Genomic DNA, 27489 nt, shown 5'->3' with positions numbered 1-27489 from the left:
CCTCTTTCTTTTCCTGCACCGTTTCACCGTGCCCTCCATGCGTGATCTCCATCTGGCTCTGGTACGAGCCCGGTTTACCGGATGAAAAAGGATCGCCCATTTTTTTTTCTCCAAATCCGTGAGTTCAATTGATCGCGTCTTCAAACTTCGAGGGAGATCCCCGCGCGAGCGGTTACTCGTTTCGGATCCTTAAGCCGCTTATTGATCGCCGAGATCTTGACTGCCTATCTCGAAACTTATTATTATTTCTTTTTTTTTTTTTAAAGGAGGTGTACATGTTCTTCATATTATCACTAAAGTAAATTAGTTAAATCTCCGAAGTTAATAACTATTCGAAAACTCAGAAGCTGTTATATTAGGAAGATTTGAGAATTTACTTCTTACGCGATAAAAAGACTTCGGTTCCAAAAGTAATATTTCTTTGGTCAAGAGCAATAATACTTTGCTCGCATAAGAACCCGTTGGACCGAGGACTTTCCAAGTTTTCTAGTTATTCGGCGTATAGTCGTTTCTTTTCGTTAGTATTTTCCTCCTTCTATGCCTTGTATACTTTCGATCCCGTACGAGCTTCGTTCATCGGACAAAACGGCTGTGTCATTGCTTCAAAAAGCCAATGCGATCAAATGGACTTTTTCTCCGCGGGCAGAGCTTGCACTTCTTTGAAACGCAACTCGTACTTAAAACGTATCATTAGAGATATTAAACTTTGCACAAACTTTAAAAATTGCAATGACCATCGTGGAATAAAACAACTGATATGCATTTTTTTAAGTTTTTTAATTTTTTTTATATTTGTCTAAGATATTAAAATTATATATATATTATATATACATCATATAATGTCTATCATTTTATTTATTATTATTTTCTATCTATAATACAATTACATATACATTATTTGTTATCGTTCAGTAACATAAGATGTTTTTAAAAAATTAGAAAAAAATATTGCGATACAATTATAATAATTATTTCATTGCTTATTAAAATGTATCTCTTTTATTGAAGTAACAATATCTATATCACAATATTCTCTCAAGTTTATAATCACGTTAATACTTTTAATCACATTCGAGTATTCTTTAAGTAAGATATAGTATGATGGTAAGCGGTTCTATGTATTCTTAATTTTCGTTAATAATCATATTTTAACGTCGTATATTTTATGCAAAGCCGACAATGTAATGTGCGAGCATATATCTCATGTCCAACGTATATTAAATCCGCTATCGCGCGATACCGAAATCTCGGGCTCGAGCTTAAAGCGAACGGAGAAAAATAGACCGATAAAGACTCGTGTGTGGAAGCAATGTCCCTCCCAAGTGGATCGCTAATCTTCGTGATCATTCATCTCCGCCTCTCTCGCGAAAGACGCTCATGACACCGTGTAGAAGCGACGATATAGAGTCTGCCTACTGACTGAGGATCCGAATTCGGTAGCCATCAATCTACGGTCCAGCGCGCGAACAAGGAGAACAACAACGTGTGAGAGAAACTGCTTCGCCGAAGATTAATACATATCGACGTCGAGAATTAGGTGGCGCGTGTGATTAATACGGTCGAGTCGCGCTGGATTTCGACCGGCGGTCCTCTTTAATTGCCGCTCGCCTCGGTCAATCGACTCGTCAGAAAGCATTCTTTTTCGTAATCTTCGGGACCAACAATGGCATAGAATATTCTTAAGCGAGGTATCCAAGTTCCGACACTACGTATCGATCTTCCGCATCTTCATGATTTTAAATAATCTATAAGCGAAAGAAAAAGAGAGACAGAGAAAGAGAGAGATCATCTCAGAATTCAGCAGGAAACACATTGCCTTACTATCGTAAGCCTCTATGCATTTTAGGAAAAATGACACTGGATGGAAAATCGCAAGACGATGCTTTGTACGATCGCCATGTAGTGACGTAACTTTTTATACCGACGCGAATGTTCGCGAGTTAATTCGTCGCCGGCGATAAAAAGTTGGGCGTTAACCTGATGGCAAAGTGCGAAGGTGATAGCGGCCACGATCAGCTACCCGCTGTGCTAATAGCTCGATATGCGCCGGCACCTTCTTCCCGAGATTCGCAAGACGGCGGCACGGCGGACGAAACTTCGGCCGCGTCACGTACTCGATCGCGAAACAACCTCACGTATACGGGCGCACGCCTTGATTCCCGCGTCGTAGAAAAACGACCGCCGGCATTCTATTGACCGAGACGGTACAGGATGTCCCACAACTCGCAATCTTAATCTTGTACCTTTAGTGCCACGCTTCCATAAGATTTCGACGTTAATTTGAGATTTTATTAAAATACCTCGCGAGCATTTTTATTGCTTTATTATTACGTCTTAAAAAATTCATACATAAACTTCTAAAATAGGTACTTATATTATTGATCACATTCATTAATATTTATAAAATATAAACTCTTATAAACGCGCGCAATATAATAAATGTATTTTTGCACACTTATATTATAGAAAAAACATGCAGCAGACTTTTTATTAAAGAAGAATAAATTTGGGAAGATTTTAATAGAGGCAGGTGAACGGAGGACAAAACTAGAATTTCTGGATTATTTTAATAAGCAGTTGCAATTTTTTAAATATCGATTTGCTTTCCGCTTAATTCCATCGCTACCACAAGGAGATCGACAATACTTTCCCGGCCACGATCGAACTCTGCGTCCGCTTCGCACCGAATAGCGATTATCGCGCGACGGTCCAGATAGAGGCACCAAAAAATCCTCCAGCATCTCGCCCCACCTCCTCGAGGCGATTCCAGGCATTACGTGGATCGAGATCCAATTACGCGGATCCGCCGAGGCCGGTCGATCCACGCGAGCGGCGCGATCCGATTCTCGAGGAAGCGGGTAGGAGGTGTTAACCCTTTACGTGCAAGGTGCAATTCCGTATACGTATTCTGTACGTATATATAACGTAAAACGGACCTTACGGCACTTCGAAATTGTCTGCAATATCTTTATTATACGCAATAACAGAAACAACTGTTTAGACTATTACTTACAATATATCTGGATTCTTAGCTAAATATTAACAATACACCTAGATTTTCGAATAAAGTAAGTCTCATTGTGAACTAATTTAAATTATAATATCCTTTAAATTATATTAATAATTTTAACTGTAATTAATAATTTTGAACCAAAAATTAGAAAAGATTTCTTTATATATCTATACAATCTGCAGGAATAACAAAAAGATAAGTCGCAATTTTATTATAAGTTTATACTGTTGTGAATCCCGGGATAGAAAGTAACCTAATCGTTTAAATAATATAATCGCTTAGCGTTTAATTGATAAAAACTAATTAGCGCTAAATCGGCGTAGAGGTAGAAAAGCGTCTATATATTTCTTATATAGACGGCAATTTGTTTTGCTTCTTGTTGTGCAACGCGATCGAAGGCGGAGATAGGAAGCTTCGATTAGCACTTAATTGATAGAAGATAATTTATTAGAATCAATTCGAATCGGATAGCTCTTTTATAGCGGCTCAATTTTTCCTTTTTGGCTGACGCGGTTCGGCGAGATCGATTCGGCCGCGTAGCGATACGATACAACTCGTTTCACAGACACAACTCGGCGGTATTGAAATCGCTTCTAAATAACTCGGAGACCGTCCAAGTAGGGGCCGAAGATAAATCCGGGCGCGCTTTATGATGTATGATTATCAAGATACGCTGCAAACTTTACTCGCCAAGCCACGAGATCCGAACTACTGGGATAACGACGCGGCAAGTGATTGATTTATGCGCGGTGAAAGGTCTGCTGAGAGAGAAACCCGCAAGCTTACGTTAGCAATTTTATTGCAAACATAAAAACGGCATATTAATGTATAATGCCGATACGAGAGGGTATTTATTACATCGCGTTTTAGAATACCGGAGCAATGACGGCGAATCCTCCTCAGCCTCAGGATGCTATAAAGTCAGGAGTTCCATTAAGACGTAATGTATCGTCCAAAGCTTTTAAAAAAAAAACGACAGATAATGTTCCGTCTTAACGCCATTTGTTCACATTTGTACCGAAAAATAACACGAAAAGCATAGAAGACAACTTATTACTTGACAGAATGGTTATATAATTTTGCGGTTGCACGTGCTTGAACAAATATGCTTTATAGCGAAAGAAAGCTTTTCTCGAAATAAGTTTGCACTCATGCTGCGTTCATTTTCCTTCGTACCGCGCAAAGCACTATGTTTTGAAGTAAATTACAGCAAGTTTACTGTTATTTTGTCGTGCATAAAATTCTGCGAGAGAAATGATAATGTTTAAGTAAGAACACAGTTTTGTTCACTCCGCGTATAATAAATAAGAGTAATTCCTTAAAACTTCTCTGTTTTAATTCCAACATTTCTGTAATTTTAACAATTCTGTCTTCTTCAATATTTTCTTTTACATAAAAATAATCGTAATAATTCACTAATTTTATGAAAATTTGAAAAAAATGTATATTATATACAGTATATTAATATAGATGAGAAAATATAAAAGCGTTCTTATTCACGTTATGATTTCTAATCGATTATTGAACGTCGAGGAACACAAATCGCGTCTAAACGTTTCTTTTGACTCACAAATCACTTGACAAACATGACGAATATGTCACGAATGTCAAGTAGACTTTCAAGATTCATTCTATTGAACCGTGTCGCGTCTCAAAGGAATAAATTTTAGCTGATTTGGTTGGCAGAAATGCGAACTATATATGTAGGCTCTGCATCGCGAGGCCGTATTCTCGATTTAACGCCACGTTTGCCGCTAAGTACGCTGATTCGATTCCGCGTTTTATTTGCTCAGCGCGAACCTGTAGCGCGTTCGGTGCCAAAACAAAGTGAGAAATCAAACGGCTATACGTATAGCACTTAGATGCGCGATACGTATGAGAGGGGCTCGAAAGAGTTGAAGATCCGCCAGCAACGGTGCAAGGAACTCGGAGCTCCCACGCCTATCGGCGTTTTCTCGATAAAGTCAAAGTCTCTTTGACGACCAAACTCGACCCAGCCAGCGCGCCGATCACGTGAAGACGTGAAGACCAGAGTTTTCCGTTCACGTATAGCTGCGGGCTGCACGCGCGCTAACTACGTTTCCGCGGCCGGTCGGGCTCCGCTTGTACGAAGAATCGATTACGCACCCGTGTGAGATAGCGCATCGCGTGTGTCTCGACACAGAAAATATACCGGAAATCGCTGCGTGTGTGCCAGGTGAGCCGCGACGAACGAAGACAACGGGCCAAGATCCGATAATCGCCGTCGTCCATTTAGATAAAGAGAGCTGCGCCCCTTGCCGTCGTCGTCGAATTCGTTTGACTCCCACGCGGTGATCGACGGATGTTTACGAGCCGTCGTGATTTCCCGAAGATTAGCCTCCTTATCTATAGCGTATGCGCGCTACGTCATATATGGTCTCGAGAACGTACGTCGCGCTTGTCTATACGTATGTATAGATAGATATACGTATGTGTGTGTGTGTGTGTGTGTGCTGCATATACACGTATATCCGCAATCCGAAGCTGCAGGAAACCGTGAGATTGCGTCTCTCGAAATCGCGAGTTAAGGATATATTTCACGGGATGAAAGACGAGAAGGGTGTGAAACGGATGGTCCGCACAAGTTTGGGAAAACTCGAAGATTCTTCCTCGCGTGTGCCATGCATGGTGTCAAAATTGTACCCCAACTTGTGCCGGTTGATTTATTACGGTCAGACGTAGGGCAAACGGTAAATCTATGAAAGATAAAGCGCATATCGACAGAGCACGGGAAAGGCCCAAGGCTAGCTTTACATTATGATTAAATTATGATAAAGTCAATCGAAACGTGTTGTAATCAACTAAAAAATTTGATATTTGTTATAAAAGTCGTTTTTTTGTCGTTATTTGGTATTTACTTGATATATAAATGCCAGATTTTATTACATTGCAAAAGCACAGAAGAGACATATAGTCAGAAATTTAATTAAGAAATCAATAAATAATATAAAATATAAGAAAAGTTTTTAAATTTCACGATTTTTCCGTTGCAAATTGTTTCGTTTTCTTAGCGTAACGAACGCGCCAAAGGAAACGTTGTAAGACAACAAGTAGAAAAGGAAAAATGAAAGCAATAATGACTGGTTAACGAGTTGTATATCCGAAGGTACGCTGGACGCACAGCTGCAATCTCGCCGACTATACCGGAGCAACCGTCATTGATCCCGTTTGATTCGGAGGTTACGAGCCATTTAGGCGCTATCTTAGGCAGATCTCGGCCGTCGAGAATAATCAACGGCGGGAGACGTATAGCGCGAGCAGGGGGGGGGGGAGGAAGGTGCATCTATAATAATTGCCCCCGCCGGGCGTTCCCCGGTGTGCAATTCTGCGACGCGTTTCCGCGACGGAATCGCCGTCACTGCAAACGGGCACACGGAGATGCCCGATAATAACGTGGCAAGCGCACTACGTCCGGCCCGGTTCTAATTCCTCGACTTCATTATGGGGGAGGGGGAGGGGGGCCATCTGGTCCGCCAGTTAATTTCGACGTTGTAATCTGTGCGGAAGAACGGTACACCGGGTACATGAAAGAAAAAGACGATAGGTAGGGAACAGAGCAGCGGAGCAAGTTTATTCGCCGAGATTGTCCGAGATTGCAGCCGGAGGGACAGTCGCGAATGGTAGACAGATAGAGAGAGAGAGAGAGAGAGAGAGAAAAAGACGCAAAAAAGACAGACGGAAGGAAACGATATTTCCGAAAAGGGCAGGGAAAGAGAGGGAGCAAGAAAATTGGATGAGAGAATCTCGACAAACAATACGACGAAGCGCCGGGGATTTACGGAGTGCTCACGTTTTTACAGCGGGAGAAGGGGAGGATAGGAGATGGGACTCCAACCCGGCGGAGAGATTTGATCGGACGCGGTGGAAAATATGATAGTGCGTAAATCCTGTCAAGCTTCCTCTAGCATCGCCTTCCGAGACGCTTCTGACTTCGAGATGAATTTGTATTTCGCGCAACGAAGCACCGAGATTGGAGTGTCAAGAGGGAAAATGACACACACAGCAACGAGGCACAAACACAAGAGAGCGCAGACGCATCGCGTGCGCTGACATATTTATAGACGTCTTTAATTTCATCGCGTTGGCACACGAACATCGATTCGAGTGGACACTCGTAATGAGCAGCTCATCGTACGTTTGATATACAATTGCTGTCCTAATCTATTAATTCTCGGGTAATTAATTTGCCGCTTGCCCCTCTGCCGTCTGTTCAATTTCGCAGGCCATAAATCGGCTCAACGGTTTTAATTGTACATTTAACGATAATTAAAATCCACTAATTATAAAACGACGAGCATAGTATTACATGATATTAATTATATTAACTCGAATAAAGGACGAACAAATAGAGCATTATTTTTTTTTCCTAATCGACAAAACGTACAAAAGAAAAAAAAATTGAGACACGTCATTAAGTCAACTGACGGATTGTTTCATTGTGAACTTTAACAAAAAAATTTAGTTTGGAAGAATGTTCTTGGCGGAAAGTCATTTCGCGAAGAACACAAAGAGCTAGAAAAGGAACCAACGAACGCAAAACGTGGCAAAGGCGCCTAAGAGGAAAGCCAACGACGAGACGAGTTCTGCCGGACGGATTCTAAAAGGCGATGCCAACGGCGGGACCATTTATGGGTATCCTGGCCAAAGGCACCAGCGACCTCGTCGATCCTGCGACTGGTTTCGCGTTCGTCGCCGACATTTTTCTCGTTTTCGGTCTTACGAAATCGCAACGGAAATTGACCGGCATGTATGATGGTCCACATCGATACGAATCGTATCGTCTGCGTAGAATTTTTCGTGCTCGAGACTAGACGTAAATCATGATTTCTGAGGAATACTCTTGACCACCGAATCGCCACAAAAATATCGTGATTTTTGCTCCATAGAATCGTGAAGAAACTTTACATGCCTTATCCTGGAGTTTACTTTTCGATTAAATTAACGATATTCTTCTAGGATTATATTTAAAAAAAAACCTACATCTTATTATACGTAAAAATATTCAAAATTAATCGATAAACTCAACATATGTACATTAAATTTAAATATGATTTAATATTTACATTCCAAACTCATTCCGCAGTTTTTCTTTGTCTTGTGACAACGGATATAAGAGCGCCATGTAACACGGGCGATTATTTGTCGGTTGTTATACTCCTGACTCCGGAGCGCACTAATACTAATTAAAAGAAAATAACTCTCTTACACAATGTGCGCGGTCATAAATCTCTTTCCGGGAGCACGATTATCCCATTATACGAGTCTGTAAGGCTCACATGGGAGTGACTCCCGGGGCTGTAATAATTCATTTTACGATTTCATGAAGTCGTCCGCGTTCGTCCGCGACACGGTCTCTCAGTTTCGTACGGGCGAACAATGGGAGTCGACGCGCGCGCGTGGAGTTTCGTACAAGCAAATGAAAAGAATAAATTTTCACTACACGGCTTCCGCTTTCTCTTTAAGCCAAGTCGCACCTCGCTTCCCCTTGCTGACTGCTCGTTTTGCCGGCTCCTCTGACCTCTGCCTCACAACTCCAATCCGCGAAGGAACGATTCGATGTCGCATACAATACGACGCACTAAACGAAAGGATAATTTCTTTATCTCGGTCAAACCAATCGCCGTTCATCATTCTCAGCGAGTTGAGTACATTAAATTTTTGTACTTCAATACGCAAAACAGTCTAAGCAGCCCCTATTTTACGAGATGTTTTCTCATACCGACACGGTCATTAATATATATGGGCGACCTCGTGCGCGACAATAAAGTACCGACAACGTCCGAGTGGTGCATAGGCTGGTTTTGTACCGTTTTGCATACCGCTAAAATTTCTGCGCAAAAATAAAGGAAAGAAGGGAGGGAGGCAAGATTCCGCGATAAAGAGCGAGAGAATAAATCGAGCGAACGAGCGAGCGAGCGAGCGTCAGGCGCGGTCGCGAACGGACGCGAGTATGCGGTCGCAGTTTATTTCGGGACAGCCGAAGAGAGACCCCTCTTTTCTCTTGCCACGAACCGCAAAAGGGCTCGTTATCGTTGTTGTTGTTGTTGTTCTTGTTGTTGTTGTTGTTGTTGTTATTGTTGCTGCTGCTGATGTTGGCAAAGGTTCGACCATAAACGAGACAATTTGACGTGTAAAATTTGAAGTTAGATCGCTTTCCGACACAGGCGGAGAATTTTATGATAACAAAATCGAGAGTTACGATAATGAAATCAAATGCGATTATTGCTTCCTACATGTATATACGAGAGATGAGGACTATTTTACTATATTTAATCTTAGAAATTCATATTTATACTTATTAAGGATGCATTGAGACTCTGGTGGAACTTCTGCAAAAGTTTCCTTTATTAAATTATTCCTTTCTCTCTGCGGTTTCCTCTTTTCTTCTTTTTACTGAGCATGGAGAGCAAACGGAGTTTTTGTTTACCAAAATCTTGAAAATTAGTTCACAAAGTAGAAAAGCAATCTAAAGTTTTAAAAAATCTATCTTCAACATTTCACCTGTTATTTGCTTAATATACTGCAATTCTTTCTGTTATAACTTATTTAAATATAATTTCGCTGGTAATTCCGTTTGTACACAAACTTTTAATTTTCTCGATTTTCAATTTTTAATACCGATTTCTCATTTCTTATCTTTCCAGTCTTAGCTCTCTCTTAATTTAATCAATCCAACTCAAATTCAAATGAAAAATACATTTCTTTAAACAACAAGGATCATCCAATCAATTTTATAAATATAGTTTACAATAAAATAACAATATAACAAATCGATCTAAATAATAAATTACTATTAATCTCAACCTGCTTAACGTTTTTTTAAAATACTTTTCAATATTTAGACACATTATGATCTCGTTCCATGCTCGTGTATTACACACATAAAATTATCGTATTTTCTTCCATGTATAAATATAGCGGAGAAATTTACTTAGAAATCAACGCATACTATATTTTCCCACGTGAAATAACACCGCCTATTCGCCGTTGCCACCCTCGGAAAATCGTCGCGAGTTCCAAGCGTGCGCGCGCACGGGAGACTGGCCCGCGTCCGAACGAGAATACCCGGAGATCGCGGAAGCACCTGTGCGGCGGGAAGAAAATGCGTCCACCGGATCCTGCGTGGCGGGATGAGACGAGGCGAGACGAGACGAGCGCGGCCGGCTCGCGCGAACGGATGGACAGCACGGCGACGGCGACGGCGACAGCGACGAATGCGCGCGGCCCGTGCACATTCTGCCGAGACGCCGCGCTTCACGGAGTAGACCGCGTGGCAGCTCACGGATTTATTTATACGTATCCCCGCGTACGCGCGGAACAGCATACACACACACACATACACGGCAATACTTGCCTAGCCTCGCTCGCTCTCGAACGCGCGGCTGCTGCGATCTCTCGAGTGCACGACCCGATCGCGGCGCAAGGTGCGGCCGGATCTCGCCGAGGGTATTTTCTCGTTGCGCGATGTGCAGAATTGATCCAGCGCCGCATGATGCGTTTAGAAACGCGATTTCAGCAAAGAACAGCAAATAATGGAAAACAAAGTAAGGTTATATGCAGGATAATATATATAGTGATTAATGATCGAAAACTTCATCGTTTAAATTCCTCAATGTTGGCAATTATTCTGACAGATATATCTGGCATTACAATATCAGAGATAGGAAAATCGGAGAAACACGCGCTAATGATTGTTGTAACACATATTCCCGCGTCGTTTCAACGGAATTGTTCTGTCTCAATGACATATAGGGATTTATTTAAAGGTAATATTTTGCTACTTTCTTAACTCCTATATATATATATAACGTCGTAACTTAAGATATCTAAGATAGATATTGTCGATCTTTGAGAGCGCTTGGCGCGAAATTCGCACATTGTGCATACCTACACGAAACTCGTATATCTTAACGCACAATTAACTCTCTTACGCAAGCCTAAATTTAAAGCGACTTTTAAGACTGCCAAACTACTACTTCGCTCGGGGTTTATTATACCATTCGTATTCCGGCGAAAAATTCTACTACGAGAGATAACTAACACAGGCTCGACTCCCACAGAGGCGGGGCTCTTTAATTTGAAACCGATACCTTGACGTAAACGCGAACATTTCGCGCTTACATTCCCGAGATTCACGACAGTTGTGCGCAATAGCGCAACAACGGTTGCGCAACGACGATGTCGCGTGTAAGGTAGGCGGTAGAATCGGAATGCCGGGAGTGCGTTCGCGCGAACGCGGCACGGATAGCGGACCGCGTGGCAGCTCGCGAAATTTATTTATACATACGTGCACGCGCGCGCGCGCGCGCGCACTGCCACGCAGTCACGCTACCGAAATTCATTGACCGTTTAATTACGAAGAATATATCGCTCCCGATATGGAAAACAAAAAAGATATTTCTAAAAACCAATCAACGTTGGGAAAATCGTTTTGACATCCGTTGTACGTCCGTTACTTTTTTTTTTAGATTTTCTCTCGTAAATACGTATATCCCTCAAAATATTTTTTTATATGCACATTAAATTTCAAAATACTGATTACACAATACGTGAATTTTTTTTTACAAAGTAACGTAATAAATATTCCTCTTGTTTTGCGCTCTAATTAATCCCCCTGGCAGTCAGTCGTAAACGAGTTATCTTGCGACCTAATATCATCCGAGATACTCCGTTTAAAGCACTTTTTAGTAAACATACGTTGCGGTCGAGGCTGTGTCGTGAAGTAAATGGATGACATCGGGGCGCGAGATAGCTCATTTACGAGCGCGCGAGGTTGATTGATAATAAAAACGATGTGTCTGAAACTATGCGATACATAAAAGACACACTTTCTTTCCCGAGCTTTTAGGCAGCGCTTTCTCTCCACGAATGGAAGTGCTCGATGCTTGACAGAATTCAGGAAGTGTCTTGAACGACCCGGATAATAAATCGCGGATTTATGTCAGAGTAGCGAAAAATGCGATACATTGTGCTCGAAACTGCAATTATGCGCGCTTATGCTCGCTTATAACACGCGGCTAATTTGCGATACCGTTAGGATACGTTAGAGCCGCCGATGATCAGGCGGTTCTGGAGCATAATGACGGAGTCTGCGGCATGCGCGAATACGGTTCGTTACGTCGTTCTCTGTTCTCGGGGATTTGATTTACGCGCATATCCGTATTTTCTATTTTATTTTCATAATAGCTGCTATATTATTCCCATTTTTCTGGTATCCACCTGTCGCTCGTCATCGTTTTTTTTTCGTCTTATAAAATCTCAGCAAGTTGCTAGAGTTTCGTCGAAATTTTACATGACAGTATAGATATTTAAATTAGTTAACATCTTCTTGCGAATTATTAATAAAGTCCATTTAAGATCGAAAATTTTATTACAAATGAAATTTTGAGAAGAATAATAAATTGAAATGTTTCGTTATTGCTTATATTTTATTAATTTTAGAAAGATTATACTACATATGAATTACAATTTACTTTTATCTGATTGTTAATAATTTCAAGAAAGCAATCAAAAGTCTCGCAGTAGAAACGTTACTGTTTCTTATTAATACACATATACATCCTACATTTATGTTTTCTATTCCAAATTAATTTTATAGTTTTTATTTGCAAATTATAAATATTGATCTTTCTCATCGTGAGAAAAAAAAACATTACACTAGTTCATGTTGTTTCTTATATAGCGACTCGCCAAAATACACGTTATTACTTGCCATATTTATGTTACTTCTTTCTTCTCGGATTTCGCGCGATACGTCAAATATTTATACAACACTTTGCTCAAAGCGTATACGTGTACGTTCACGTTTGCATAAAAAGAAGCTTGCCGCTTGGAATAAAAGAAACACAGTGGCGCATACGTTTCGTGAACCCGCACCGTTGTATATTCATGCACGTAGTATTTCTTTCACTCGTTTGATGCCACAGAGTAGAATAGTTTATTGGAATTCGTCTCTACCTACAGCGAGGTTTAAAACGGCCGCTTATTTATCACCTCGGCCGCTCTAATCGTCTCGAGGCGTCCCCTCGAGACATATGGGATCTTCTACATTGTCAGTCACAGTTTTAATTATGTGATTCAATGTAACGTACGTCTGATGCATTTCTTGTACAGAGTGCCTTAATTAAGATTGTTTTCGAAAAACGATACAATATATTAGCAAAAGGATCATAGTCAAAGCTTTCTGTTTTTATGTAACACGTAATTGATTGCAGAAGTTTAAGTGCGTCTCTAGGTTTATTTGTATTTTTTTACGCTTTTACTTTTTAAATAGACTTAACTTTTTTTTTTCACAGAGATCGCGCACACTGAAATTTATCAGGACAAATTTCGATCTTTGCGTATGTATAGCATCTTTCGTCTAGAGTACTCCAGGAAATCCGATCTCTTTCTCTCCTACGCGTCTATTCGTGAGATGAAAACCGACGACGCCGTGATTTAGATCAGAAGCCGAGACGAAATGGACGAGAGAGTCGCGCCGCACGTCGCGCGGTTATGCGTTTTCAACGAGAACGAGACCCGGACCAGTAAATCTCGGTCGCCGTATACGTGCGCGAGTATGCGTGAGGACCGTCTTCAATCGCATTTCCCATCCTGACGCAACCGGTGACCTCGTGCTTTAACGTTTCCGACAACTAAAAGGCGCGCGATAAAAACTTGTATATATAACTTGAATAGTCGCATTCGATTTCTACAGAAAAAGTAAAAATGTAAATTTAATCGTCCACTAAATGCGAAATGGATTCGTTAATAAGATTATTCCTTATTGTTGAAAAAACGTGAAAAATAATCCATTTCGACATATTTTTCCATGTCCTATATTTCCAAATTTTATATATTTGAAGAATGTCTAAAAAATTAGAATTCTATTTTAATATATGTTTTCGCTTTGATATTTTTATCTACGGGTAGAATTTAATTTTTGATCTAAAAAGAGGTACTCCTCCTGCGTAAATTACAAGATAAGTAAAAATAGAAAACTGCAACTCCTGATATGAAATTCGCAATTCTCATGAGAATCGATGAAATAAAATCTCGGTTCTCTCTGTAATTTACTTACTTGCCGCAGGCTAAAGCTCATTAACACCTGTGTAACTGGATCTAAGTTTGGAAAACAGCTGTAACTCTCTGTGTTCTGATCCCACGGGCTATTACACGCGTTGCTCTGTCATTCTACCGGATATTCCTCGAAATGCAACAAGCAACAAACACGAACAGCGCCATCGGGGGCTACTCGAGTTTCCCGCGCCCATAATAACCCGGCAAATTACTTTGGCAACACAAACGCGGCGTCCATATTTTCGGCAATTATCCGCACATCCGCGCGAGGACGGTGCGCGCTTCCACAGAAGCCGACAGGCCCTTCGTTTTCTCGCTGGCCGCCGCCGGCCAGCACGCACACACGCACGCACGTGTGGACGGCTTGTGTGGGTGTGTATGCGGTCGCTGGCGACCACGGGACGGAGTTGGAGTCGGTCAGGATTCCTTCGAGAACCTCGCAGACATGTTGTCTGCGGCGGCCAGTGCGCTTGGCGACACCCTATTACGGTTCGACTCGTTTGAAGTCAATTAAGTTCGACCGCAGTTCAATACTCTCGCCTTTCGTTCTCCATTTTAGAGATGTAAGTTATAGAAGGAAACCGTTTCAGAAACAAGAAAAATACATTATTAAATGACGATTAATATTATATTGAACTTCTTGATTTGCAAAATAAAATAAATAAATGAAACAGATTAAAATAAATTGTAAAAAAATAAAGATTTCTGTATTAGCTAAATGTAATATAGACATAGATATAATATCTATAATCTAAATAATCATATAAAAATTCTAAACTTTTTGTCACAAAAATCGCTTATTGTAATATAATTAATCAGAGTTTTATTTAGACCTAATATTATAATTTCTGAGAATCTTTGAAGAACACTTTGAAGAATACACTTATGGAAATTTCGGGATTTTGTTTATGAAGTACAAGCTTCGATACCTTGTAAGTATCGGCTACATCTCCGTGCATGAGAGGGAACCATTCATTTCGCGGTACACAGAGGACTCCCATTCATGCAGAACACGTCGCCCTCGCGCCGCGGGGAAGAATAATCGACGAAGGGGGCAGGGAACGGTCGACCAGCTGGGGAAGGAGGTGGAGGACGAGCGCGGCGGCTATTCGCGGCATCGAAACGAGGCTCGGCCGTCCTCGAGAATTCGATGTTCCTCGGCGGGAAAAAGAGGCGTCGAAGAGCGAAAACGATCTATCATGTCGACTTGGGCGCAGCGCCGTGCAGCGAAACAAGTCTCGGTGAAGCTTGGACACAGCCGCCACGAGAGTATTCTCAAAACCCGGGATTAAAGCGTAGCGAGCTTCCTTACTGACATCTAAACGTCGGAGCAGTTAGATAAATTACGTCAAGATATTCTTTTTAAATATTCTATTGTTCCAATGCCATGGATTTTTTGTATACGATTAGAGAATTGCAATTTTTGAAAAATAAATAAAATCAATGCTATATCAATATTTTTGGTATTATCTATATTCATTCATAGATTATGTGCATTATTAAACAATAAAAAATAATGAAATTTAAGTGTCATCTAAATTGGCCGTAGAATATTTTAAACAATTAAAATGAGAAACCAACACGGTATAAAGCAGGTCTTGCTTAATAATATTTTTATATGTGAATATTACAATTTTCAGTTCAAGCAAACTGCGCGCCGCATAATAAAATTTAAAGCGAATGAATGTAATAAACGCAAGTATCTTTATACTATATTAAATTATAGTACATATAAAAACTTTATGCAAAATCTCCTCCAAGTATGTATAAAAAGTAATATAATATTTGAATTAAGCTTCAGTTGGCCTTAATTGAAAATTCTTTTCTTATGTTACGACATTCTTTGCGCTTTCATTACGCAGTATTAATCGTTATTATTAAAATATCAAAAGACTAATGTAGTGATATACAAAAAAAATAATACGCTTTTATTCCAAATCTACAAATATTTGCGAAGTTTTACTTCTATTCAGAGCTTTGTCTCCGAAGAATCGTACAAAAGTGCAAAGAAAGATTTATCTTTGGTTAACGGTTGTTTGCGATAGGTCCACAAACGATATCCTCGCATTTGTAACACCGGCGGGAACGCGCGCGGGCCGCGATTTTTCGTACGAATTCGCAGTCTCGCAGCCGCGGGGACGGCTTTTTGTAGCCAGCGTCGGCGCCGACAACGGAACCCCCCTGAGCCCGTCGCAAGAAGTCTCCAATTTAAAATGTAAATTGCGCCGGATATTTGGTGTATCGCGTCGCGCTACGCGCGCTTGCGAAATGGCCGCGAAATTAAAACGTAATTTAATTCCCTCTTCGCCCTGCCTGCAATCCGTCCCGTCCTACTCTCGCTTACTCCCTCCTCCCGGCTCCTCTTTCCCGCTCCTTTCCCTCTTTTTCTCGCACTCGTGAGTTCTTTATCCGCACTCGTCTCTCGATCCCGTTTCTCCTCTCTTGAAGGAGAGAGAGAGAGAGAGAGAGAGAGAGAGAGAGAGAAAAAGAGAGAGCGTCTTCCTTCTTCTCTCCATCCCGTTCTTGTAAGTGGATTTTGAAATGCGGATTATCGTTTCTGTACGGCACGAAAAAACCACCTCTTCTGCTATTCGAGAGACTTCTTACTCTCGAGGAACGCCGAGAGATTCAAACGCGGGCGTAAAAGTGTCGTTTGCTTCGCTCGAAAGAAAGAAAGCGAGAGCGTTCGCGAATGTATTTTCAACCACACATATTCTCTTCTTTATTTAAAAGAGAGGAAAAGCTCGCATTAAGAAATTTTCGCTCACGTTTTCGCCGTGTAAATCGCGACGTGACTAAAAGAAGGAGAAAATTGACGGATGCACGCTTAAGAAGATCCTCCGTTGCAATTAGTAGTATACAAAGTGATGCACAAAGGCGGTAGTCAGCAATACTGGCTGCCGGCGAAACACCGGCGGCGGCGACCTGTTTTGTAATCTCGCGGTATCCACTTTATCGTCCTCCCCTCTGCCGCCCTCCCTTTTTTTCAAGAGTCGCGATACGAAGGAGCGAGAAGGGAAAGGCCATCCCCCTTCGCCTTTTTTTTGCCTCGGCCCCGTGCGGACGGCAACGTGCACTCCTGGCGAGCACTCGCGGATAGCCATCACCATAGCGACCGCTTAATTAGAGAAGGATCTCCGTAATAAAATCGTCGAGTGCCCCCGCGCCCCGGCGTGGAACAAATTCGCATAACTTCCCGCGAGGAGGAGCGCGACGAATGTCAAAGATTGGGGCGGGGGAAGGAGGGACAGAAAAGGGTGCGAAGACAACAGGCCCACCCACGTTCTCATGCTTCTTCCGGACCCGATTATCGCGTGAAACACGGCTCGAGCTTTTTATGTCTGTGTTGAAGTGATCGCTATCGAGATGCAGGAAGATGTGTTTTGCTGCCCGGTACAAACGAGAGGAAGTTGAATAGAGTAAAATGAAAGATTAGTTGTATGCGTTACCTATACACACGGATTTCTATAGAGTACCTAGATCGCTAACATGCTGCAGTTTGTTAGTCTGCAGTTGTGTTGAAGTTAGATAGCCATATTTATCCAGTAATCACGTACGGTGCTTTATGAAGTAATATATTAGTGTCTATTTAATAATATTGGTTAAAAATTTTGACGTTTTGAAATGTGACCCATTACTGGGTAAAAGATGGCTGCTACCCCCTCTCCTGAGTTATTTGACTTCATTTCGTTTGGAGCTAGAGATCTGGGGCATATAGAAATCTGTGGCTATACATTCGTTCGTTAATTCATGTAGACTGTAGATATTTCGCTGTAGATTGATAATAAGTAAAAGATATTATAATTAACTTTTAGAAACGTAAATCTTAATTTTTATATCAAGAGATATGTAATATTTCACGTATACAAGTTGATATCCAATCGATTCTTTTGTTAATCGGCTAAGAAAAAAATACATTTGTTCACATTTGCAGTCGCTCTCGTCGACGAAATGTTATAACACGGGTATCCGGAAATGCGCCGCGCACTTGTCCCTTCCAAATCCGATTCACTGTCATTTGTCATATCACGTCATCGTGCCCCTTAATTCGCGACCGAATAAAACGCGCAAGAGGGGCGATAAATTCCCGTAATCGCCCTTTACATGGACTTCACGTGGACATTCCGCGGAGATATTCCGCCCATATCGGTCCCCGACCGCAAAGGCACCGTGACGCAAATAACGTCCTAAAACGCGCTGTAAAACCTCGCGTACAATACGGCGCACCCAAGGGGGGGCACCTGACATCGCAAAAAACGCCGTAAAATCGCCATCGAGGTCGGCTTAATGTCGCAGGAGTCCGAGGGCTCTCGTACGCGTATACGGCAGAAATGAGAGAGAGAGAGAGAGAGAGAGAGAGAGAAAGGAACGGGGGGAAGAGGGGAGAAAAGCACACACGCAAACTCCCCTGCGTCCGTCGCGCCGTGCCGCGCGTGTAACTGCACGAGTCGCATAAACGTGCCCCCGAGAACATAACTCATTGCGGTAAACGGGCGCCGCGGCACGCCGCGTCAAATTAACGCCGCGCCTCGAGAGCGAGCCTTATACGTTACGAAGAGAAACCGGCCGGTATACGAACCTACTAAACATCGCTCGCATCCCCGCGTCTGTATTAAGTTAACATCGCCGTACGAAGGAAAATTACGGCTATCGCAAAATTTAGTGGCATTTGTGCGTTAATTAATCGCTCCATTAGGTTGCCCCGTGCAGTTGCTGGGGGCTTCTGGTATTAAATTCAGATGAACTTGGACCAGAGTATCGAGCTTCCGCATGGTGTATGAAACTTGTACGCATGCGGTCAGTGGAGGAACAATCAATATAGAGCGTCAAGTATCGTCAATAGAATCAATCGTGACCAGAGTTTTCGAAATTCCAACAGAATAAGTCTATCTCGCGTCAATTCTTTCGCACGTAAATTAACTATGACCAAAGTTTAATTTCTTCTATTCATTAAATATATAGATTATTCATTATTTATTAAATCTATTTACTTATACAGTAGGTTTATGCTTATTTTTTGTTCTACTGCACGAGAGAGGTAACAAAGCATTCGATAAATTCAATAATATTGTTTGAAGCTTAACATTAATACGTTAAAGAAGCTTATATTATAACTGTGGTAATAATTAATACACGTAATAATATAAATAATTCTTTTTGAATAACTTTAAGTAAAACAAAAATTAAATAATTTATTCTGAATATAATTAACGTTAAGAAAAAATTTCTAATTGTAATAAGAACTGTAATAAGAACTATGTAGTATGTAAAAAGAACTGAACTTGTCGTAAAAGATGCATTACAGCAATGCAATTATAATTGAGTGTCGAGCTTTCCCATGAGTTTGTCGAACACAGGTAAAGCTATCGTACCTTCAATCATGTTTGTTCTACACGGGGTTGAAGGAACGTAATGAAGTGCGTTATATAGAGAAACTTTTATAGAGAAACGCTCGTGCGGCCATAAAGGTATATTTTATTAACGCTATTCACACTGCCGTTATAAAAGTGTTACAATCTCGTGGAGACGTAATTATATTTCGTAATTCCGACGCGAGCACGCGGCCCCATTTCTTTCGTTAAGGATGTAGCAGGATATTAATCATTCTAACGTAGCTCTTCCACGCTTTGTGGCATCGACTGATAAACGATCGTCTCAAATCGAATAGCTTTTTAACCGGAGCATCGCTCTCGCCACTTATTTATCTTAACTGGACTGCTTAAAAGATAATTGTTGCGCGCAATCGCCTCTGCGTAGCGGTCTCATTTTCAATTATCTTCATTCCATTGCCAATTACACCCACTCGCGAAGTTACTCGATTACGGTTTCCCATTTCGAGCGCCTTAGGATCATCAAATAAGACATTATTGTAGTTTTATTTCTATTTTACAAGTACAATTTTTTCTACGTCGACAGATTTGTATCAAATTTTTCTTTAACTACTCCAACTTGGAAATATCTGAAAATATAATGTAGCAAAATGTAAAAGATCACAAACATTCTTTAAAAATCTCAAAAATCTCTCTTATCCATTTTACTTTTTCCGCCCCTATTATTTCAGTTGCACGAAAAGAATTTTCATCTCCGTCAAATCGCGTTTCGAACATTGTGAACCGAAAAAGCGGCCGATTGGTTATCAATATTTTGTTTTGTAGTTGATCGAAAATACGAAGCGAGGGAAAAAAAGGCTAGAAATGTCAAATAATTATTTTGATAGGCATAAGGCAACGGCAAACCACCGAGAGTATCTTTGCCAAAAGAACCTCTTCTAAAAAAAAAAGGCCCCCGTTCGGAACCGGCGTTAAATTATAGGGCCCGTATATATGCGTAAAAGTGTAAATAGCGTACATCGCAGAAATATCAGAAGAGGTCACTATGCTCTGACAAAAGTAGTAGGACTGAATCAAATTTTTCCTGTAAGAAGATTTACAAAAAAAATACAATTCAGTTCTACTACTTTTGTCAGAGCATAGTGACCTCTTCTGGTATTTCTGCGATATGCGCTATTTACACTTTTACGCAGATATACGGGACTTACTATTTAACGCCAGTTCCGAACGGCTTTTTTTTTTTGAAGAGGTTCTCTTGGCAAAGATACTCTCGGTGGTTTGCCGTTGCCTTCCGAGAGACGGCGATCGCTTCCGAATTGATTAAAATCAATTTCAAAGTTATATTATTCTGGGTGGATTTGAACCCGGGTCTTTAGCATACAAAGCTGCCGCGCTGCTCCTCGCGCCATGATCGCCACATTTCATTAAGTATGTGCCACTTTGTGTGATTTTGTTCAGAAGAGAAATTGCCCGGTTCGCAGCACGTGTTAATTAATAGATAGAGTCGTTTTTTCTTCTTTCGATACAACGCGAAACGAGTCAATCGAAGATAACCGACATCCGGGGAGTGAAAGAGGATGGTACGGGAGGGGAGGGGGAGACACACCGATTTCGATTTGGCGCCCGATCGCGCGCGATTTCTCCCGTGTCTGAAATTAATTAACCGTGATAATTAATGGCGACATTTCTTCGAACGTAACGCGCCGTAACGCGGGGAGGTTTTGTTTTTTTTTTATTTATTGCGCGGTTGACGTTTCGCACGCACGCATGCACGCATGCACCATATAGGTACATATGGGATATATGTATATCGGCGCCCGAAACGCGAAGGGGAAACGGAAAACGTTTTGCGCGCGATAATCCGGGCAGACGTCTGCAGGGGAGATGCAAAATACTTCTGGCAGGGATCGGCTGAAATTACGGGTTCGAAAAACAAGGGCTGGCGATATAATTGTTTTATCTGATAGATTAATTTTAGCGTTCTCGAGAGGATGATATCGCCAACACCAACGGAATTATACGCTGTGAAATTATTGAAAGTATCTCTCTATAAAAATTATTCGCGCGTTTAAGGGGAAATTTAATTACTAAATGCATTAATTCGACGTTATTAATTCGTAGTTATTCTACGTCGAGTATCTCGACGAATATCTCGTTTTCCAAGATAACTTTTTATTCACTCGAAATAAACGTTTCGAACTGAGTTTTAATATCGCCGATATGAATTCTTCAATCTAAATATTATGCATCTTCACGTGTGCAAACAGGGCGCATTGATTCAACTTCTATTTAGCATCGGTTAATTACTCAGACGCAGACCACGAGTTCTTCGATTTGCGCAAAATAATACCGACGGATAACGTCAATACATAACACCGCATTCGCAAACACGTTTCGCGCTTTACGGAACTTACTTCACTAAATTCACTGAAAAAATAGTCCGCTCGCGAATTGAACTTATAATTAATCGAAGTTACGTACATTTTTCCACGATATACATTGCGCATACTCGTATCCTTTCGAAGCGGGCAAGTCGGTCGAGGATTATCTACACGCGTGAAAGCGCAATGTCGAAGTGGGGCGAGAGAAATGTTTGACGAAGGAGAGAATCGGCTCGCGCGACAATCTGCGGGAATTCCGCGCGCGGGACAATCTGCTTACGGATGACCGATTGCGTCGAAATGCGTGGCCGAAACCGATCGACGCCGAGGATTCATCGTATCGAGTCCGATCGATCGCTCGAAGGTGACGTATCATTCTTCTCGCGCGACTATTGCCTACCGGGCAATTTCGCATTTTGCATTCGCACACAGCGCGCAACGGCTGTGTCGCATAATTAATTACCTTGATTTGCGTTCTCCAATCGCCAGTTATCGTTGTCGAACTGGCACAACTCATCGTCTCCCCCTTTTCCCGGTTTCCAATTGCGGAAGGCATTGCGTTAACTAACGCGGAGAGCGCGGTTAGCTACGGTTCGCTGCGAGTCAATTATTTAATTAATTCAAATCGGAAACGGATCAAATATTTCGACTCTCGCGTTTACATTTGATCAGCGCTCTAATTCTCACAGCTTATTTGCCCTTCGAAAGCACACTCCAAAATATAAATACCTTGGCTCTGCGATCGTGCATTGCAATATTTTTTTTATCCTATCGATTATTTTTAATTTCTGGCTGGAAGAAAACAAACTAATCCTGCATGTTTCGAAACATAATCTAACACTGCCAACTAAATTATGAAATATCAAAATTAATTTTCGTTATCTATTCGTAATATTAATTCCTGTATATAATTTATGGAATGAAGTTAAAAAGAACAGAAAAGCGTGACATAATATTTGCAATTGCAGGCTCCATATCGTTTTGGAAATTAATCCAGAATTAGCGACACTCAGACAAGCAATAAGTGCCACGAAAACGCCATTAAAAATTCAAAGACCTTGAGATTGAAATTCAGCGCGAAAAGAATCGACGAGCTGATAATGACGAAAACCGCAGATCCTGAGCGCCCGAAGGCGCCTCTCCATTTATCGCGCCTCTCCTGTCCGCGGGCGCGCGCACGCGCCAGGCACCCGTGTCTCTCCGAAAATAAACAAGGGTGCTCCTTCGCGATCGGCGATCCAATTAAATCCGATTACATTTTTCGCCGCGGCGCGGCGGCGGCCCCCCTGCCCCTCTCGCCCCGCGAGAATCCGAACGGCGGGATGCGCGTGCGGGGCGCGCGAATACTGGTGGCGTCCCTTATCGATTCGAAACGATTTTAGAGGGTGGTTTTACCCCTCCGACGTTTTTGATTTCGGCTACGCGGCCTCCGCGATACCGGGACTCCGGGGCAACGCTTCGCCGCTTCGAATTAAGGGGTGAGCCTCGAGAGCACGGGATGCCTAACCCCGGGATCATTCCGAAGAGAGACAGAGCGCCGGGTGCTCTGGGTGGGATGAAGAAAGGGAGAAGGTAGGCCAGAAGGGGGAGACCGGAGGGTACGAGAGTAGACAAGAAGGGACGCGGAATCGAGCGGAGTCTCTTCTCGGTGTTTATTTTTTACTTCTCGAAAGAGCCATACGCGCGCCGGATGCGCACACCCCCCATCACGGTCCCCACGATCCCAAATTCAATAAATATGGTCCCGTTGAATAACGGGCGTTAGATACGCCCTGACGTTCCTGGAGAGACTCGTGATATGAGATTATTGCCGTAGCCTTGAAATCCGCGACGAATCGGAGTGGAGCAACGTTTCGCAGAATGAGCAAAAGGAAAACGCGAATTGACGTATCCGCGCGCTAACAAGAGCTGAAATGCGGGCTTCGTGATACAAAGAGAAACAGCTGTAACGGAATATCCATCGAATTCGCCATATGAATAATGAAATTGTTAAGGTTCAGTGGCTTTATTTAAAGCCTGCCGTATCCAAGAGGTCTTGTATTGAAATGAGCATTCAAATGTTGCGATAATATTCAATTAACTTTTCTTTTGGAAAGAACTGACTACGAATTTTTTATTGAATTCGTATATAGTGAAAAAGCATGACGATATCTTTGTGACTTTGTACCTCGGCGGCACGGAATGTTGCGGACTTCGAAGTATCGCTGGAGATTAACGGGAAAGAAACTCGGAAGTTAATACCCTGCATCTCACGTACACACGGTTAAGTGTCAAACAAAACATGTATCTGTTTTATAAAAAAAGTATCGCCTGTCTGTCAAAAAATTTTAATTATGCCGCGCGAGATCGTAAAATTAGGAATGCGACATCGGGATATCAAGGAGCAGAGATTACTTTTCGCGGGATAGAATTACGGAGGAAAAAAATGACGACGAACGAAAATAGGGCGAGGCAAAAAATTATTTACCATGATATTGCAATCGTAAAGTGATACCAGTTTAATATGCATGGCAATCTCTCCTCTCGCTGCAGTACGGTCAAAAGTAATATGTTGCCCGGAAGTTACAACGGATTAGCCAGCTTCAGGCTGCATCTCCGTTCATTTAATTTTGCAATCGTAAACACGATACTCAGATATTTAGTCTTCTACAAACATGGCAATTCCAATAGGGATATTGGATCAGTTAATGTTGTTCTATGGCTCTGTACTTCGTCGAGTCACCCCTGATATTAAATCGAATTCATTGAACTTTATATAAAGGGGAGCAAGGTATAGTAACATATTTTAATTAAAGTGTGCAATATGTGTACTGGTATTTGGTATTTTTTATATATTATATATTTCATTTGTGTTGTAAACATAAATGTGGTCAATTCAAATGTTTGCATAATTCAATCGATGCAATTTGAATTAGATATCGTTCTTCCTAAATTCAATGAGAAATTGCAATTTTAATTTAAACAGAAAAATTTTCTTAAAATTTTTCACAAAATGGTATCATGAAATATCGAACAATTTTGGATAAAACAGTATTTTAAAGAATAAAATGTTCTATGGAACAAGTAATTACAAGATCACCGTTATATTTATATTATATCATACACTTCTAATCCACACGGCGTTATAATTGGATACTATTGCGTTAATGTACTGCGTGCCCTAATTCCCGTAACAATGGTATTACGGTCAATTCATTCACGCAATCGCACAACAGGACGGACATTGGTATACCTATCAATCATTCGCAGAATCTCGTAGCATCCGCTTTCATTGCGGAACTCGCATATACGTATCTTCGATACACATAATTCTGCTCGGCTTTCTCCCTCTCTCTCTCTCTGCAATCGTAATACGCGTAATTACCAAAATCCATATAACTCAACTCAGATTCCTCGAACATGCATCCGCACACACAAATCCGCATTCTCGGGATCAAATTGCAGTTATACATCACGCGGTTTGAATAATCGTTAGAATTCAAGCACCCCCTAACTTCGATTGAGGCTTATTACTCAACAAGAGTCCAACTGACGTATTTTAGTAAAACGATTTATCAGAAGGAAATATCTCAATTTCTTTGTTTAACAAATGGCTTAAGTTATGGAGACATTTCGTCTCCATATCTTTGAATTAATTTTCAATTCGTAGAACTAAAATTTGCATTAAAGTTTAAATTGAGCTGACAAGACATTCAACATAAAAATAAAACTTGACATTTAATGATTTTCTTCAATTTCATTTCAATTTTTAATTATTTAATTTAAATATTATATACATATATTTTATCCGCGTGGATTACGAGATCCGCGTATATACGAGAAGTAACATGTACAATGCGCAATTCAGAATGTTAATGTATAAATGCTTTTAAAGGACGAAAAAGGATAAAAAATTAGCATGGCAATATTTCAGATCAAATGTTGCGACGACATCCAATTAGACTTTATCATAAACATAACAGATGCAGCGAAATCAGAGATGCTAATTTTTAGCTCGTTCAATTATCGCAGCCTAAATTAAATCTGTACAGCACATTCGACACGCGTTGAATTTATCATTATTAATTCGGCTATCGGAATATTTATGTCGAAACGAACCTTTGCACTCGTTGGCGTCCCTGGCGGTGGCCCTGGCCCACGGCCGGTCGAAGTGGAAGGGCCGGCATCGCTCACAGTCCCTGCCGGCGGTGTTGTGCCTGCACTCGCAGACGACCTCGCCGTCCTTGCTGGGGATGCAGCGCGCCGCGTGTCCGTTGCACTTGCACCTGCCGCCCACGGCGAAGTCCGACACCGCGTAGTGATGGGCCATGGTGGCGGTGGCCGGGCCCAGGCCGTTCATCGCCACACTGGCGAGCGTGGTCGTGGTCGAGGAGATGGTGACCGGCACGAAGCTCATGTCGCGGACCGCGGCGTCGATCGCGTCGTTCGACTGCATCTCCTGGGGCGCGATCACCTGATGGACCGACGGCAGTGCCGTCACCAGCGGGTCCTGCACGTGCAGAATCGCGTTCTTCTGATTCTTCAGGCGCTCCTCGCGCTCCCGTTCCCGCTTCGTCAGCTCCTCCAGCCCGATCGCCGCCACGTGATGCTCCTCGCCGTTGAGCGAGTCCGGGCTCGACGGCTGGTGCGGCATGTGCAGCCGGTTGAACACCACCCGGATATCGGTGGCGGTCACCCAGTCCTGCAGCACCGGCGAATTGTCGAAGTCGGCGGCGGACGGCCGACCCTCTAGAGTGCTGAAGGCGATCCTGCTGACCGGGTTCATACCGTCACCGCCGGTGTAACGATGGCTGTCGGTGCACCGGGCCTCCTGCTCGTTCGCCTTGGTGATGGTCGCGCGATTGGGCCTGCCGTAGACCCGACGGCACTGCGACGAGTAGAACTGAAACGGTTGCCAGGTCTTGCCGTAATCCATGGACTTGTAGATCGCGATCGAGTCCGGCTTGGCGGCGCGCGGACAGAACTGCAGGCTGACGTACGTCAGCTCGTACTTCTTGCCGAGCGAGAGGGTCAGGGTGACGTTGTCGGGCGGCGCCGAGAAGCTCTGCGAGCTGACGAGCGGCTCGCTGCGCCAGCAGGTGACGTTGTTCGGGTTGTTGAGGTCGGTCAGATAGCTGGCGGGGAAGCGTCGCCGGGGCGTGCTGTCGTCGCACACGTGACAGTGGCCGATGCCGGTGGTGCCGCCGGGCTCGTCGGTGACGTCGCAGTAGCGGGTGGGCCCGCCGGTGCCGCACGTGGACGACGCCTCGACGGTCGCGCCGAAGGCCGCGTTCACGAAGTCGGGTATGCACCGGCGCGGCCGGTCCTCGTCGTAGCACGGATCGCTGGGATTCTGCTGGCTGGAGAACATCTTGGTGTAGATCTCGCCGCGGGCCTGCTGCAGCTGGCCGAGCAGGCCGATCGTCGCGAGGACGATCCACGGCCGGAAGGATCGGCGCGAGCTCCGTTTCTCCGTCATGCTGCACCGCTGCCAAACGCCGCTCCGTTCTTCGCGTTCTGTCGCGTTTTCTCTGCGGACGATGCGCTACGGATGCGTCGCTGGCGATTTAACGTGCCGACGTTGACGATCACGAGAAGATTTTCGCCTCTCCTCGTCCTCCCTCCTGCCTTTACTCTCTCCCCTCTGCGGAAAAGGGGGATCCTGAGATGCGATCGTTTCTAGATCCCGCTCCGCGTCATGTTGAAA

At 42.6% G+C, this 27489-nt stretch overlaps 1 protein-coding gene across 1 annotated transcript in view; it reads right to left on the bottom strand.

Annotated features, from left to right (window-relative positions):
• The window catches only part of LOC105454315 (netrin-1-like), a 194304-nt gene extending 167043 nt beyond the window's left edge, over positions 1–27261 (bottom strand). The window contains exon 1 of the mRNA XM_011696864.1: positions 25902–27261. Coding sequence (XP_011695166.1) covers positions 25902–27261 — 1360 coding nt within the window. The remainder of the gene's footprint in view (positions 1–25901) is intronic.
• Positions 27262–27489: the final 228 nt, after the last annotated feature.

Source organism: Wasmannia auropunctata, unplaced genomic scaffold (genome assembly GCF_000956235.1).
Source record: "Wasmannia auropunctata unplaced genomic scaffold, wasmannia.A_1.0 LD335986.1, whole genome shotgun sequence".
Lineage (NCBI taxonomy): Eukaryota > Metazoa > Arthropoda > Insecta > Hymenoptera > Formicidae > Wasmannia > Wasmannia auropunctata.
This window is presented reverse-complemented; position numbering and strand designations above follow the sequence as displayed.